General features: G+C 49.4%; 1 protein-coding gene across 1 annotated transcript in view; it reads left to right on the top strand.

Moving 5' to 3' along the window:
- Positions 1-1,779: 1,779 nt before the first annotated feature.
- Positions 1,780-15,255, top strand: part of LOC133351891 (probable ATP-dependent DNA helicase HFM1) — a 33,323-nt gene continuing 19,847 nt past the window's right edge. The window contains exon 1 of the mRNA XM_061567469.1: positions 1,780-1,977. Within this exon, the coding sequence (XP_061423453.1) occupies positions 1,970-1,977 (8 nt within the window). The 5' untranslated portion in view covers positions 1,780-1,969. The remainder of the gene's footprint in view (positions 1,978-15,255) is intronic.

Below are 15,255 nucleotides of genomic sequence, written 5' to 3'. Positions count from 1 at the left end.
CTTGGAGCATATATATAAGCTGGGTTGGAAGGGGGGGAAAGGGCGCCTTGACAAAACAATTTGCATATCAAGAGCAATTTAGCATATTTATGGGAAATGCAGGTATGTGATTAGTACTACTTATGCCCGTGCATTATGCAGAATTAGCAGCATCAAAGGGAGGGGATATGGGAAATGCAGGTATGTGATTAGTACTACTTATGCCCGTGCATTATGCAGGATTAGCAGCATCAAAGGGAGGGGATATGGGAAATGCAGGTATGTGATTAGTACTACTTATACCCGTGCATTATGCAGGATTAGCAGCATCAAAGAAAATGCAAAAAAAATTGGTAAAGTTCAAGACCCTTCACAGCCTCCACGAGTTCCTCACGGCAGGTGGGATCGCTCTGTCGGACTTTGACGACCTCCCGCAGCTTTCCGAGTACCCACACTTGGTCTTGGACTCGCTGCTTGAGAACAACCATATCCGCCGCGAATTGGACATGAAGGACTTCCCATTTCGACTTCGGCGCAAACAGTTCCCCATTGTCCCAGCATTCGCGATGACCATCAACAAGGCGCAAGGGCAAACTGTTCACAACCTGCGATTATATCTACCAACGCCATGCTTCTCGCACGGCCAACTGTACGTGGCACTATCGCGAGTCACGGCAACATCCAACATCAAGGCGCTTATTGAGGGACCTGACGACGAGGAGGAAGACGGAGTGTACACGAAGAATATCGTGAATCGCCAGATATTTGAATAAGTTGCATTCTATATTTGAAGAAGTTGCATTATTGAATAATGTCATTAAAATACATATAACCTCACAAAAATAAACATAAAACAATCACCAAAACATGTATATTGTGTCCAGCCACTTTCAACTCCCCACCAACCAAGTATATACACACCGCCCGCGAAGCAGGCGGCAACTGCTAGTTCTATATTTGAAGAAGTTGCATTATTGAATAATGTCATTAAAATACATATAACCTCACAAAAATAAACATAAAACAATCACCAAAACATGTATATTGTGTCCAGCCACTTTCAACTCCCCACCAACCAAGTATATACACACCGCCCGCGAAGCGGGCGGCAACTGCTAGTTATTAACTTAGATTGCAATTCCACCTCCTTTGTGTGTCTGTTCGAAATGTTTAGCATACTTCCCAACATACTTCCCAACACTTGAAATTTGGCATGTGGGTAGCTTCCACACTGTGTACACAGCGTAAAAAGTTTAAAAATAGACTTTTGTATTTGGGGAGGGGGGGGGTGACCATGAAGTGTGTGGCGTCAAACCGCATACAGGCCTGGCGAGAATCGATATCTGGTGAGCGTTTGTGGTATCGATTAAACGGGAATAGGCCGATTCTAAATAAATCTACAACCTTCGATTCCTTTGCTCGATTTAAAGAATTGATTCTTGGCACGCGAGCGTCAGTAGACCTTCCACCGCGCGTTGGGTTTTATTTTTTATCAATCAGGTAATGATCAAAGTTTTATTTTCATTTATGATTAAATTGCTTTAAAATATATAATTGTATGATTTATAAAGATTAGGGCTATTGTGTGAAAACTACATGTAGCACGTTAAATGTTTCCCCCCCTAAGTAACATGGCTAGACGGTACAATGCCAATGGGTCTTTTATGTAAAAATGTATTTAGGTAAATTATTATTGCAAGTACTTTGAATTCTTACCTATAAAAAATAATTTTTGTTTGTCTGTGTCTCTCCGTCTGTCTGTGTACGCAACTTGCGACGCTTTGAACTCACAAACTGGGATTTACATTTCTAACTTTAAAGTAGTTAAATTGACAATTTAGTACCATAAATTATTATATTACTACGCTGAGCGCGCGCCAAAGCACGCATCTTCGCATGCACGAAACGTCGTGGTTCCCATAGCAACGCACACGCGCGATCGGTGGGGGCGGGGAAACATTCTCATTCGCTTTAATGCAAAAAAAAGACAATGCTAAGGTAATTCTTCAAAGTGTCAAGTCCTCTTCTCCCACCCTAATGTGTGCAGTTACTACTATAGTCAGTATATTCTGCTGCAGAGTCGGTAGATACGACTATACAGCCAGTGCATACTGCTATAGAGTCTGCAGATACTACTATAGAGTCAGCAGATAATACTATGGAGTTAGTAGTTACTACTATAGTCAGTAGATACTAGTATGCAGTCAACAATGCTTGACTCAGGGAGGAGGATGCCCCTGCCATGCATAGTCCCATGGGATGTTGGCTATCAACAACAAGGCAACTCCTATGACTAATTGGGAATGGGACGCAAGCGTAGGATTGATCACCCTGTCGCTGGCCGCCTTTGGGGAGGGTGTATACTATGAAAGGCCGAAACACCCTAGGAACCAAAGGTTCACTACTGACGATGCGCTCCCCAAATTTCACCAGGCTCACTGTTCATGAACTCTTGGAAGTGCTTGCACAAAGGATAGTAACATCTCATCCTGTGTTCTTGGAATCTTACTATTGAGTCAATAGATACCAATATAGATTCAGTAGGTACTACTATAGTCATTAGATACTACTGTAGAGTCAGTAGTCATAACTGTAGCGCCAGATACTACTGGAGAGTCAGATACTACTGTAGAGTCACTAGCTACTACTCACTCTATTGTATGTAGGGTGTTTAGGTATATGTGCCTACGCGGGGGTAAAAATATTTTCTGAGGGTGGCGGGAGGGTCAAGAATTTTCGGAGACCTTTACTATCAACTATTTACCATCTACTTTCTAAAACTTTTTTGACTTATAATTTTGTTGACGGACAAATGGACAGACAAACCGCATGCCGGGCTTTCACAATAGCTTAGTATTTGTGTATATATATGTTATGTTTTTAAGTTTTGAGACGTTTTGAAATATATTTTTCCCACGGGCAACGCCAGGTACTTCCCGCTAGTATGTATGTCCTGCCCAAGCTTACTTATTTTTCTTCATAGCTTTGATGCCTCTAACTTGCGTATCTGGTATGTAATAAAAAACAGATGCTGCTTTGTGCTGCTCGCTTCTCCTTGCTCATGCTTTTTCCCTCTCTTCCCTCCCTTCTCATTACCCTGATATCTTGACCCAGTGACGACTCCACCTTAAGTCTTTGATGCAGAAAAATGTTGTGACAAAACAGAGGTTGTGCTTCTTGGCTCTGTGCACCCAACTTAAGCTCATCACCCACAGTAAAAAAACGTTGGTGGCATCCATGACCTTGCTTTGAAGTTTGAAGGCTATATGAAAAGTGTAATTTCGAAGTAATTTTTCATCTTCAAAATATTGTCAGCACGAGATCATGCTTGACCACCTATTATGCAGATAATTTGGATAATGCATGTCTTCTCTCGGGTCGATTATTGTCGCGCCCTCTTGTTTGGCATGCCTCCTGCAAGAGTTCTCAATAGGCTGCAATGTTTTCATAATGCAGCCTGCCTGACTTCTGTCTATAACCGCTTCATCCAAATATATCACACATGTTCTGGAATCTCTACTTTGACTCTTGGTGAATCTTAGAATCGACTCTGAGATCGTGTTATTAGCCTAAAAAGTACCCACCTACCATTGGGACCTTTTGAATCCCAGTATTCTATCTCACAATCTACATTTCATGGATTCCAGTCTTCTCTGCATCCCAAAGATGAGACAGCACTCCAAGGGCGATTGGGCCTTCTGCTGTGGTTCCCCATCTGTGGAATGCCCTCCCCAGCCATATTCGTGATTTGGGCATTGTCGATGTTATTAAGTCACGACTGAAAACTGACGTCCATACTATTTAGTTGGAACACTAGACCAATTACTTAGGGCAAAGTATGAAATGTTGACATTTTCATATGTGTAGTGACGTAAATGATGTCACTATAGTGTTAGCACCAGCCACTATCATAGGAGTGCTGCGCCTGGAACCTCACAAGGAGGCTAGAGACACGTGGCAGGGAGCCGGGAGCTTCTGACATGATTCAGAAGGGGGCGTGGTCGAGGACGGGGCGAGGCCGCGGCCGGGGGAATAAAGGGGGAGCCCGACAGGGATCGAGGCTCGTCTGTGGGATCGTAGTGGGGTCCCGCGTCTATTCACTCCTCGATATTCGGTCCGGGTCTTCGCTCGGCATCGTGGGTCAGGCAGCTTGTGTGCTGACTGACCCGTTCGTTAATAGTTAACCCACAAAGCACATCGTAAACAGTGTAGCCACACCTAGCTATAGAACCCGATGCGGTTAGAGTTACAGGTTGGGGAAGTTGTTAAATAAACGTGTTGCCTTCAACTCCAGTGTGTGCGCCTCCGTACAGCACACTACACATGTGAAGTATGGGAATTGACGGCAGGAACTTCTTGACGGGAACACACTTTTATTAAATCTTTACGTATCAAAATACAACGTGTAGTCTCCTTTCATCCGACTTCACACTCCACTACTCTCGTGTAAACTCTAGGCCTCTGGCTACACACGATACCCTTCACTCGTGTAGACCCTACGCCTCTGGCTACACAATACACTCGACTCGTGTAGACCCTATGTCCCTGGCTACACAATACACTCGACTCGTGTAGACCCTATGTCCCTGGCTACACAATACACTCGACTCGTGTAGACCCTATGTCCCTGGCTACACAATACACTGCATTCGGCTCGTGTAGACCTTACGCCTCTGGCTACACACACTACACTCGCCTCTGGGTTACACAGAGTCCCGGTCCCGTTAGGACAGCGGGACTAGGTACCGCAGGGCCCTAGGTCTTCATCCCCGTCTTCATTCTTCGCTGGTTACACACTGCCCTCACGCCTGTGTGCATCCCCTTTTATAGCCCCTGCTCACGAGAGGCGGAGCTGATGCGTACTTCAACGTGAGCATCGCTCCTTAATGAACCAATCACGACGCACTCTCTCTACGATCCGTTTTCCCCAGCGCGTGTTAACACTCCTCCACCAATCACACCGCGCTGCCACCCGATCACTCCCTCTCAGCACGTCACCCGTCCACAGCCAATCAGTACCCCGTAACCCACGACCCCGCGCTGACCCCTGATCCTCCACCGTCAGCGCACGTCACCACCTACACAGCCAATCATTACGCGCTGGCATACGATCTCTAATCCCAGCGCGTATCACCTCTACATCACCCCCTCCCACATAGCTTGCAGCCGGCCCGGCTGTTAACCAACAACACAACCTAACGTCAATGCAGTAACAAAGAAACTCCACCTCTCAGTGTGCCCCGTAACGCAACAACAACAACACAACACAACACTTAAATATGAAGCAATATACAGCCCGACGAACAACACAATAAAGCGAACACCGGAAAACGAACACAATAAAAGCGAACACCGGAAACCGAACGCGCCAAGTGTCTCTGTGATCAAACGCAGTGCCGAGGCGCTCCGGCTGCCTCGACTCCTCACGTGGCAGGTCACACAAAGTAGCGCGACCTAGCGCGAGTCCGTCTGGCCGGTCCGTCGTATGGGACGGGACGTTGGCGACCGTCCGGTGGCTCCGGCTGCTCAAGATCCGGCCGCCGGTGGTCGGCAGCTGTCAGTTCCGAGACACCTGGGAGCGGATCAGGCGGAGACATGTGAGGAGCAGGCAAAGACAATTCCCCCTCAGGGTCGCTGGTCACGTCACATGCTCGGCCCTCATGACACAAGGGGAGGCCATACGGAGGCGAGAACGGTTTCAGTCGGGAGGGGTGGACGTACCAACGGCGTTTTCCCCATTTTATCTGAACGCACTGGGGGCGTGCAACCCGCACGACCTCCACGGGTCCCCGCCACGGCTTCAACAATTTAGGCGACGTAGCCAAAGGTGCCTGCGGGCAATGCAGCCAGGCCCTGTCACCTGGTTCCCAATTGTGCACGGACACCTTCCGTGCCCGCAACCGCTCGTTTGCAATTTGGCGAGCCCGTGAATTAAGCCGTGCGGCCTCCCTTGCCTCTGTCAGCTTATGAATATTAAATTTAATATGCTCTGCCAATTTCGAATTTGCTCGTGGTGCGGACAGACCCAGCTGCGTTTCCATGGGCGGGTCAGCTTCCCGACCGTACATCAGATAAAACGGGGAAAATCCCGTAGCTGCATGGGGGGCCATTCTATACGCGGCGAGGACCCCAGGGACCTGCAGGTCCCAATCAACATGCGCCTCACACACCTGCTGGCACAACATAGAAGTCAATGTCCTGTTAAGCCTCTCCACCATCCCGTCCGTCTGCGGGTGGTACGGGGAGGTACGCACCTTCTTGGTACCCAACAGGTCGCACACCTCTTGCAGTAATTTACTCGAAAAATTCTTCCCTTGGTCAGTCAGCAAGCGTTCGGGAGCCCCCTTGTCCAGGATGTAGCCCTGGACAAAGGCGTCCGTCACAGCCGCCGCCGACTGGTTGGCGAGTGGCCACGCCATAGGCCACCGGGTAAAATATTCGACCCCCACCAACAGGTACTTATTACCCCTAGGCGTGACCGGAAAAGGCCCCAGAATGTCGAGTGCAACGAGCTCGTTAGTGCGCGAGACCTGGATGGATTGCAGCGGTGGATTAGCTGGCACAGGCGGTGGTTTCCGTCTGGCGCACTCAACACAACCCTTCAGAATGTTCACCACGTCACCCCCCATTCCCGGCCAATAATAGTCACGCTGAAGCAGGGCAAGCGTTTTGTTAACTCCCAAATGCAAGAGGCGTTCGTGTGCGGCCAAGACAACCTTACCCCTCACAGCAGCAGGCACCACAATCGCATGCCGCCGGGACAAACTGTCCCATCTCATCAATAGGCCTTGCTTAAGCTCGTAGGAGCCAGTTCGGTCGTGGTTACCTTCGGAACCCCCCGTCTTGCGGCGCAATGCCAGCAGGGAGCTGTCCGCCATTCGGAGACGGCCCCACTCAATCAATGACATTGAGAGCAGCGAGTCCTGACCCCCAGGGGTAGCGGGACCATCCCCAATTGGTGTGCTCGCGGCCGCAACCAACGCCTCCCTACCTTCCGTAACCGGCGGTTTACAGCGCGCCGATCCCGATAAGCACGCACATTTGTGACAAGGCAACAACCGCGACAGGGCATCGGCATTTGTGTGTCGCAAGCCTTTACGGTACGTAGTCGTGAACTGATAGTCCTGGAGGACTTCCAACCACCGCGACAATTGGCCCGAGGGCTGGGCGACCCGCAATGAATACTGGAGCGCCGCGTGGTCCGTCCGGACCGTGAAATGACGACCATAGAGATATGGCCTGAATTGTTGTACAAAAAAAACAATGGCAAGCAGTTCGCGACGGGTGACGCAGTAGCGCTGCTCTGCCGGCGACAACACCCTGCTACCATAGGCGACCACTCGTTCGACCCCTCCAACGACTTGGGACAGCACTCCCCCAATGCCCGTGTTGCTAGCGTCCGTGTCTAGCAAGAAGGGACTCGCGAAGTCCGGATAGCGCAAGGGTGGGGCCCTAACCAAGGCGTCCCGGAGGGAGCAGAATGCAGCCTCCTCCTCCGGTCCCCATCGGAACTTCACTCCTTTCGCCGTTAGAGCGTGCAAGGGTTTTGCAATGGTGGCAAAGTGCTCAACGAATCGGCGATAATACGAAGCAAAACCGATGAAACTGCGTACGTCTGACACTGACGTGGGCGTTGGCCACGAACTGACACAGTCCGTCTTCGCAGGATCGGTAGAAATCCCCGAAGAGTCGACAATGTGACCCAAGTACCTCACGGATTTACGAAAAAGGTGGCATTTGGCCGGTTTAAACTTTAATTTAGCCGATCGCATTCGCAAGAACACCCCCCTCAATCGCTGGAGGTGTTCTTCAAACGTTTTACCGAAAACAATGACATCGTCAAGGTAAATGAGGCACGTATCCCACTGCAAGCCCGACAAAACCAATTCCATAAGACGCTGAAACGTCGCCGGAGAGGAGTGAAGTCCCATGGGTAACCGGTTAAACTGAAACAGGCCCCCTGGAGTCCGAAATGCGGTCTTAGGCTTAGACTCTTCGTCGAGTGGCAACTGCCAGAATCCGGATAATAAATCAAGAGTCGAAAAGTATCGCGCACCAGACAATGCGTCGAGAGACTCGTCCATCCTGGGGAGCGGATACGCATCGGCCACAGAGATCTTATTCAGGCGACGGAAATCGACGCAAAATCGCAGGGACCCGTCCTGCTTTTTAACGAGCACAATAGGCGCTCCCCAAGGACTGGAGGAAGGCGAAATAATGTCGGCTTCTAGCATATCGTTAACTGCCAACTGAACATGTTCCTTCTCAGCAGGACTCAGTCGGAAGGGATTTTGCCTGACCGGTGCCGCATCGCCCGTTTCAATGTGGTGGCGTAGCAGGTCCGTGCACCCAATGTCATACTTATGTTTACTGAAGACATCCGAAAATTCAATGAGCAACCCGCGCAGCGCACCCAACTGTACCGCTGATAAATCGTCAGAGTCCGCGCACAGCGAATCAACCCAATCGAGGTCCTCCTTCAATGTAACGTTTTTCGTGGGACTCGGATCCGCCTGCGCAACCAGCCTCTCCTCCGCAGGGACCCGCGCCGCGTGAGCTAGCACGGTGCCCTGCTGAATGACGGCCGGCCGCGCCCCAGGGTTTAAAACCATCACAAACGGATCCCTGTCAGCCCCCACCAAAGTGTGAGCCACCGACAAATCGAGACCTCCAACAGCCCTATTAGAAGGACCCAAAAGCATGCCCTGTTCCGAGGCCTCCTTCACCCATGGCTTCCGCAACCGGAGGGGAATTAACATTTGTGAACCCGGGGGCACGTGCACGGTCTGTGTCGCTAACGCCTGTATGGTAGCGCACGCCGTCCGAATTTCATTAGGGCTCGTCAAAAATGAAATACGGCGACCCGATGGTAGTTCAATGCAACGCTGATCAATGAGAATTTTGATGGGCATTTTTGCCAAAAAATCAGTGCCCAATAGACAAGGGACCGCCAGGGAGGACGAAACAAAAACGGGTCCCGACAATTTGATATCACCAATGCAAATGGATGCCCTAATCTGACCGATAATGCCCAACGATCCCCCGTTAGCGGCGTAAAATGGCACATCCACCGGAAGAAGCGGACGACATTGTACAGGGAGAATATTATAAATGAGATCCGATATAATAGTCGCCGATGCCCCCGTGTCCACTAACACCCTGACCTCGACCCCATCAATAGATCCAGTAACTACGGATGAACCCGCTGAGGCAGCCACTATTCTGTGCCCCAACTCCGACCATTTAATGTCTCCCCGGTCCCGGCCGAATCGCCCTCTCTGAACCGAATTCCCGAACTCTACTCGGCTCTCCCCCGCCGCAACGCGACGACCCATATGTGCCGAGTATGCGGGCCGAGCATGTGAGGTGCCGCGACTTGCCGGGGTTTGCAGGGACGACTTGGGGCCTTGGTCGTCGTCCAGCCGAGGTCCCATGGCGCGCTGACGTGGGGCGCGGCAACCGGAGGCCACGTGGCCCCGGAGGCCGCAGTTATAGCAGGTGATGACAGTCGTCGGAGATCTCGGTTGCTCCAGCTTGCGGGCCGCTCGCAGAGGCGAACGACCCCCCGATCTCCAGTCCCCCGGTCGTCCCGCGATGAACGCCTCCTCTCGTGGGCTGACGACTTGGGGCACGGTGACAACTGGGCCCGGAGTTGAGGCCACGGCAGCGTTGCAGACGACTCCCTGTTTACGTTGAAGGACCTCGTGCGCTTGTATGCTTGTGGCGACCCGTAAGGATGAAATATCGGTCTCATCGGCCGTGTTGATGGGGACCCCCAGGTCCTGCGCCAACTTGAGCAGCTGCTCCAAAACCATGGCATCTTGGCCCTCCTCGTCCATACGAGGGAACGCGGCGTCGGCGAGAGCAAGCAACGCCGTGCGGTAGGCGAGCACGGTCTCCGTGTCCGCCTTCCGTCTTGCATAAAAATGATGGCGGCACGCGGAGGGAGGACCATAGACCTTGGCCATGAGAGCCAGCGCATCTTTGAGCGTGGAGCGGTCCGACCTGCGTGCGGACGTGAAGGCCGCGAGCGCGTTGTCATCCAGCATGGCAGGCAGTGCCCGCAGTGCCGTAGCGTCGGACCAGGCGGACATCTCCTGATGCGCCAAAAATCTGCGCTGAAATTGGCTCCAATCCCCGCCTTCCGCCTTGAAGGCTGACAACGTGGGAAGGCGCTGCTGAAAAATGAAGTCGTCCTCCTCCTCGTGCTTCCTCTCTGCCGCCCCGCCGGTGTGTAAGATGGCGGCCCCATCGGCGGGTGTGTGATGGCGGTCCGCCGCGCGCGTTGGTGACGTCAGCGGGCGCGCATGGAGAACCGCTGCCACGTGGTGATGGCCGTTCCCGCCAAAAGTCGGTGCAGATGAAATGGCGGCCATCGCCAAATCGTTTTGGCGGGAATCTGCAGGGCGACCCTGCAGAACGTCGGCCGCCGTTCCCGCTCCTCCCGACGAGCTGATCTCCGCCAAGATGGACGCGGCGGCGAGCAGCAGCTCCGCCAGACGGGAGTGCGCTTCGCGAAGCACGGCGTCAGCCCCCCGTGGCTCGTCCGGCGCCGTCGGCGGATCCTGCCCCGTGGGCAACTCCTCTTCCTCACCCCCCGATGCCAGTTGACCCGCGTCGTCGAGGTTGTCCCCGTGGTCAATCCCGTGGGTCCGACGGTTCCTCCTTGTATCCATGCTTGGAAGACCGTTTCACTTCTGACGCCAGTTGAAGTATGGGAATTGACGGCAGGAACTTCTTGACGGGAACACACTTTTATTAAATCTTTACGTATCAAAATACAACGTGTAGTCTCCTTTCATCCGACTTCACACTCCACTACTCTCGTGTAAACTCTAGGCCTCTGGCTACACACGATACCCTTCACTCGTGTAGACCCTACGCCTCTGGCTACACAATACACTCGACTCGTGTAGACCCTATGTCCCTGGCTACACAATACACTCGACTCGTGTAGACCCTATGTCCCTGGCTACACAATACACTCGACTCGTGTAGACCCTATGTCCCTGGCTACACAATACACTGCATTCGGCTCGTGTAGACCTTACGCCTCTGGCTACACACACTACACTCGCCTCTGGGTTACACAGAGTCCCGGTCCCGTTAGGACAGCGGGACTAGGTACCGCAGGGCCCTAGGTCTTCATCCCCGTCTTCATTCTTCGCTGGTTACACACTGCCCTCACGCCTGTGTGCATCCCCTTTTATAGCCCCTGCTCACGAGAGGCGGAGCTGATGCGTACTTCAACGTGAGCATCGCTCCTTAATGAACCAATCACGACGCACTCTCTCTACGATCCGTTTTCCCCAGCGCGTGTTAACACTCCTCCACCAATCACACCGCGCTGCCACCCGATCACTCCCTCTCAGCACGTCACCCGTCCACAGCCAATCAGTACCCCGTAACCCACGACCCCGCGTTGACCCCTGATCCTCCACCGTCAGCGCACGTCACCACCTACACAGCCAATCATTACGCGCTGGCATACGATCTCTAATCCCAGCGCGTATCACCTCTACACATGTAACAGCACTTTGTGTTCTTTTGAGGAAAAGTACTATAATAGTAGGTTTTTACCCTTTTAACTGGTACAAAACTGACACCTTTATTCAAGGCATCATGTTTGCAATGACCACAACACAAGTAGTCAAAAAAGCAAACAAAAAGAAGCAACTCTGATAAGGATGATAATATGCACTGTCCTTGAAGTTGATTGGCCCACACCCGAGACGGCTTTCTTTAGAGCCTAGTCCCCATTGGTGTAGGGCCAGATGACACCAGAAGGCGTACAACTCAAACACAGTGCAATATCAGAGTATTGAGAGCTCGGGGTAAGCATTTACACTATGAGATCTCTTTTACCAGTGGCAAAATATAATAGTAGGTTTTTACCCTTTTAACTGGTACAAAACTGACACCTTTATTCAAGGCATCATGTTTGCAATGACCACAACACAAGTAGTCAAAAAAGCAAACAAAAAGAAGCAACTCTGATAAGGATGATAATATGCACTGTCCTTGAAGTTGATTGGCCCACACCCGAGACGGCTTTCTTTAGAGCCTAGTCCCCATTGGTGTAGGGCCAGATGACACCAGAAGGCGTACAACTCAAACACAGTGCAATATCAGAGTATTGAGAGCTCGGGGTAAGCATTTACACTATGAGATCTCTTTTACCAGTGGCAAAATATAATAGTAGGTTTTTACCCTTTTAACTGGTACAAAACTGACACCTTTATTCAAGGCATCATGTTTGCAATGACCACAACACAAGTAGTCAAAAAAGCAAACAAAAAGAAGCAACTCTGATAAGGATGATAATATGCACTGTCCTTGAAGTTGATTGGCCCACACCCGAGACGGCTTTCTTTAGAGCCTAGTCCCCATTGGTGTAGGGCCAGATGACACCAGCAGGCGTACAACTCAAACACAGTGCAATATCAGAGTATTGAGAGCTCGGGGTAAGCATTTACACTATGAGATCTCTTTTACCAGTGGCAAAATATAATAGTAGGTTTTTACCCTTTTAACTGGTACAAAACTGACACCTTTATTCAAGGCATCATGTTTGCAATGACCACAACACAAGTAGTCAAAAAAGCAAACAAAAAGAAGCAACTCTGATAAGGATGATAATATGCACTGTCCTTGAAGTTGATTGGCCCACACCCGAGACGGCTTTCTTTAGAGCCTAGTCCCCATTGGTGTAGGGCCAGATGACACCAGAAGGCGTACAACTCAAACACAGTGCAATATCAGAGTATTGAGAGCTCGGGGTAAGCATTTACACTATGAGATCTCTTTAACCAGTGGCAAAATATAATAGTAGGTTTTTACCCTTTTAACTGGTACAAAACTGACACCTTTATTCAAGGCATCATGTTTGCAATGACCACAACACAAGTAGTCAAAAAAGCAAACAAAAAGAAGCAACTCTGATAAGGATGATAATATGCACTGTCCTTGAAGTTGATTGGCCCACACCCGAGACGGCTTTCTTTAGAGCCTAGTCCCCATTGGTGTAGGGCCAGATGACACCAGAAGGCGTACAACTCAAACACAGTGCAATATCAGAGTATTGAGAGCTCGGGGTAAGCATTTACACTATGAGATCTCTTTTACCAGTGGCAAAATATAATAGTAGGTTTTTACCCTTTTAACTGGTACAAAACTGACACCTTTATTCAAGGCATCATGTTTGCAATGACCACAACACAAGTAGTCAAAAAAGCAAACAAAAAGAAGCAACTCTGATAAGGATGATAATATGCACTGTCCTTGAAGTTGATTGGCCCACACCCGAGACGGCTTTCTTTAGAGCCTAGTCCCCATTGGTGTAGGGCCAGATGACACCAGAAGGCGTACAACTCAAACACAGTGCAATATCAGAGTATTGAGAGCTCGGGGTAAGCATTTACACTATGAGATCTCTTTTACCAGTGGCAAAATATAATAGTAGGTTTTTACCCTTTTAACTGGTACAAAACTGACACCTTTATTCAAGGCATCATGTTTGCAATGACCACAACACAAGTAGTCAAAAAAGCAAACAAAAAGAAGCAACTCTGATAAGGATGATAATATGCACTGTCCTTGAAGTTGATTGGCCCACACCCGAGACGGCTTTCTTTAGAGCCTAGTCCCCATTGGTGTAGGGCCAGATGACACCAGAAGGCGTACAACTCAAACACAGTGCAATATCAGAGTATTGAGAGCTCGGGGTAAGCATTTACACTATGAGATCTCTTTTACCAGTGGCAAAATATAATAGTAGGTTTTTACCCTTTTAACTGGTACAAAACTGACACCTTTATTCAAGGCATCATGTTTGCAATGACCACAACACAAGTAGTCAAAAAAGCAAACAAAAAGAAGCAACTCTGATAAGGATGATAATATGCACTGTCCTTGAAGTTGATTGGCCCACACCCGAGACGGCTTTCTTTAGAGCCTAGTCCCCATTGGTGTAAGGCCAGATGACACCAGAAGGCGTACAACTCAAACACAGTGCAATATCAGAGTATTGAGAGCTCGGGGTAAGCATTTACACTATGAGATCTCTTTTACCAGTGGCAAAATATAATAGTAGGTTTTTACCCTTTTAACTGGTACAAAACTGACACCTTTATTCAAGGCATCATGTTTGCAATGACCACAACACAAGTAGTCAAAAAAGCAAACAAAAAGAAGCAACTCTGATAAGGATGATAATATGCACTGTCCTTGAAGTTGATTGGCCCACACCCGAGACGGCTTTCTTTAGAGCCTAGTCCCCATTGGTGTAGGGCCAGATGACACCAGAAGGCGTACAACTCAAACACAGTGCAATATCAGAGTATTGAGAGCTCGGGGTAAGCATTTACACTATGAGATCTCTTTTACCAGTGGCAAAATATAATAGTAGGTTTTTACCCTTTTAACTGGTACAAAACTGACACCTTTATTCAAGGCATCATGTTTGCAATGACCACAACACAAGTAGTCAAAAAAGCAAACAAAAAGAAGCAACTCTGATAAGGATGATAATATGCATTGTCCTTGAAGTTGATTGGCCCACACCCGAGACGGCTTTCTTTAGAGCCTAGTCCCCATTGGTGTAGGGCCAGATGACACCAGAAGGCGTACAACTCAAACACAGTGCAATATCAGAGTATTGAGAGCTCGGGGTAAGCATTTACACTATGAGATCTCTTTTACCAGTGGCAAAATATAATAGTAGGTTTTTACCCTTTTAACTGGTACAAAACTGACACCTTTATTCAAGGCATCATGTTTGCAATGACCACAACACAAGTAGTCAAAAAAGCAAACAAAAAGAAGCAACTCTGATAAGGATGATAATATGCACTGTCCTTGAAGTTGATTGGCCCACACCCGAGACGGCTTTCTTTAGAGCCTAGTCCCCATTGGTGTAGGGCCAGATGACACCAGAAGGCGTACAACTCAAACACAGTGCAATATCAGAGTATTGAGAGCTCGGGGTAAGCATTTACACTATGAGATCTCTTTTACCAGTGGCAAAATATAATAGTAGGTTTTTACCCTTTGAGTTGTACGCCTTCTGGTGTCATCTGGCCCTACACCAATGGGGACTAGGCTCTAAAGAAAGCCGTCTCGGGTGTGGGCCAATCAACTTCAAGGACAGTGCATATTATCATCCTTATCAGAGTTGCTTCTTTTTGTTTGCTTTTTTGACTACTTGTGTTGTGGTCATTGCAAACATGATGCCTTGAATAAAGGTGTCAGTTTTGTACCAGTTAAAAGGGTAAAAAC

This window comes from Lethenteron reissneri, chromosome 39 (genome assembly GCF_015708825.2).
Source record: "Lethenteron reissneri isolate LAM-NWPU_2019-01 chromosome 39, ASM1570882v1, whole genome shotgun sequence".
Lineage (NCBI taxonomy): Eukaryota > Metazoa > Chordata > Hyperoartia > Petromyzontiformes > Petromyzontidae > Lethenteron > Lethenteron reissneri.
The sequence above is the reverse complement of the archived record's forward strand: the minus strand, read 5'-3'. Positions and strand labels throughout refer to the sequence as shown.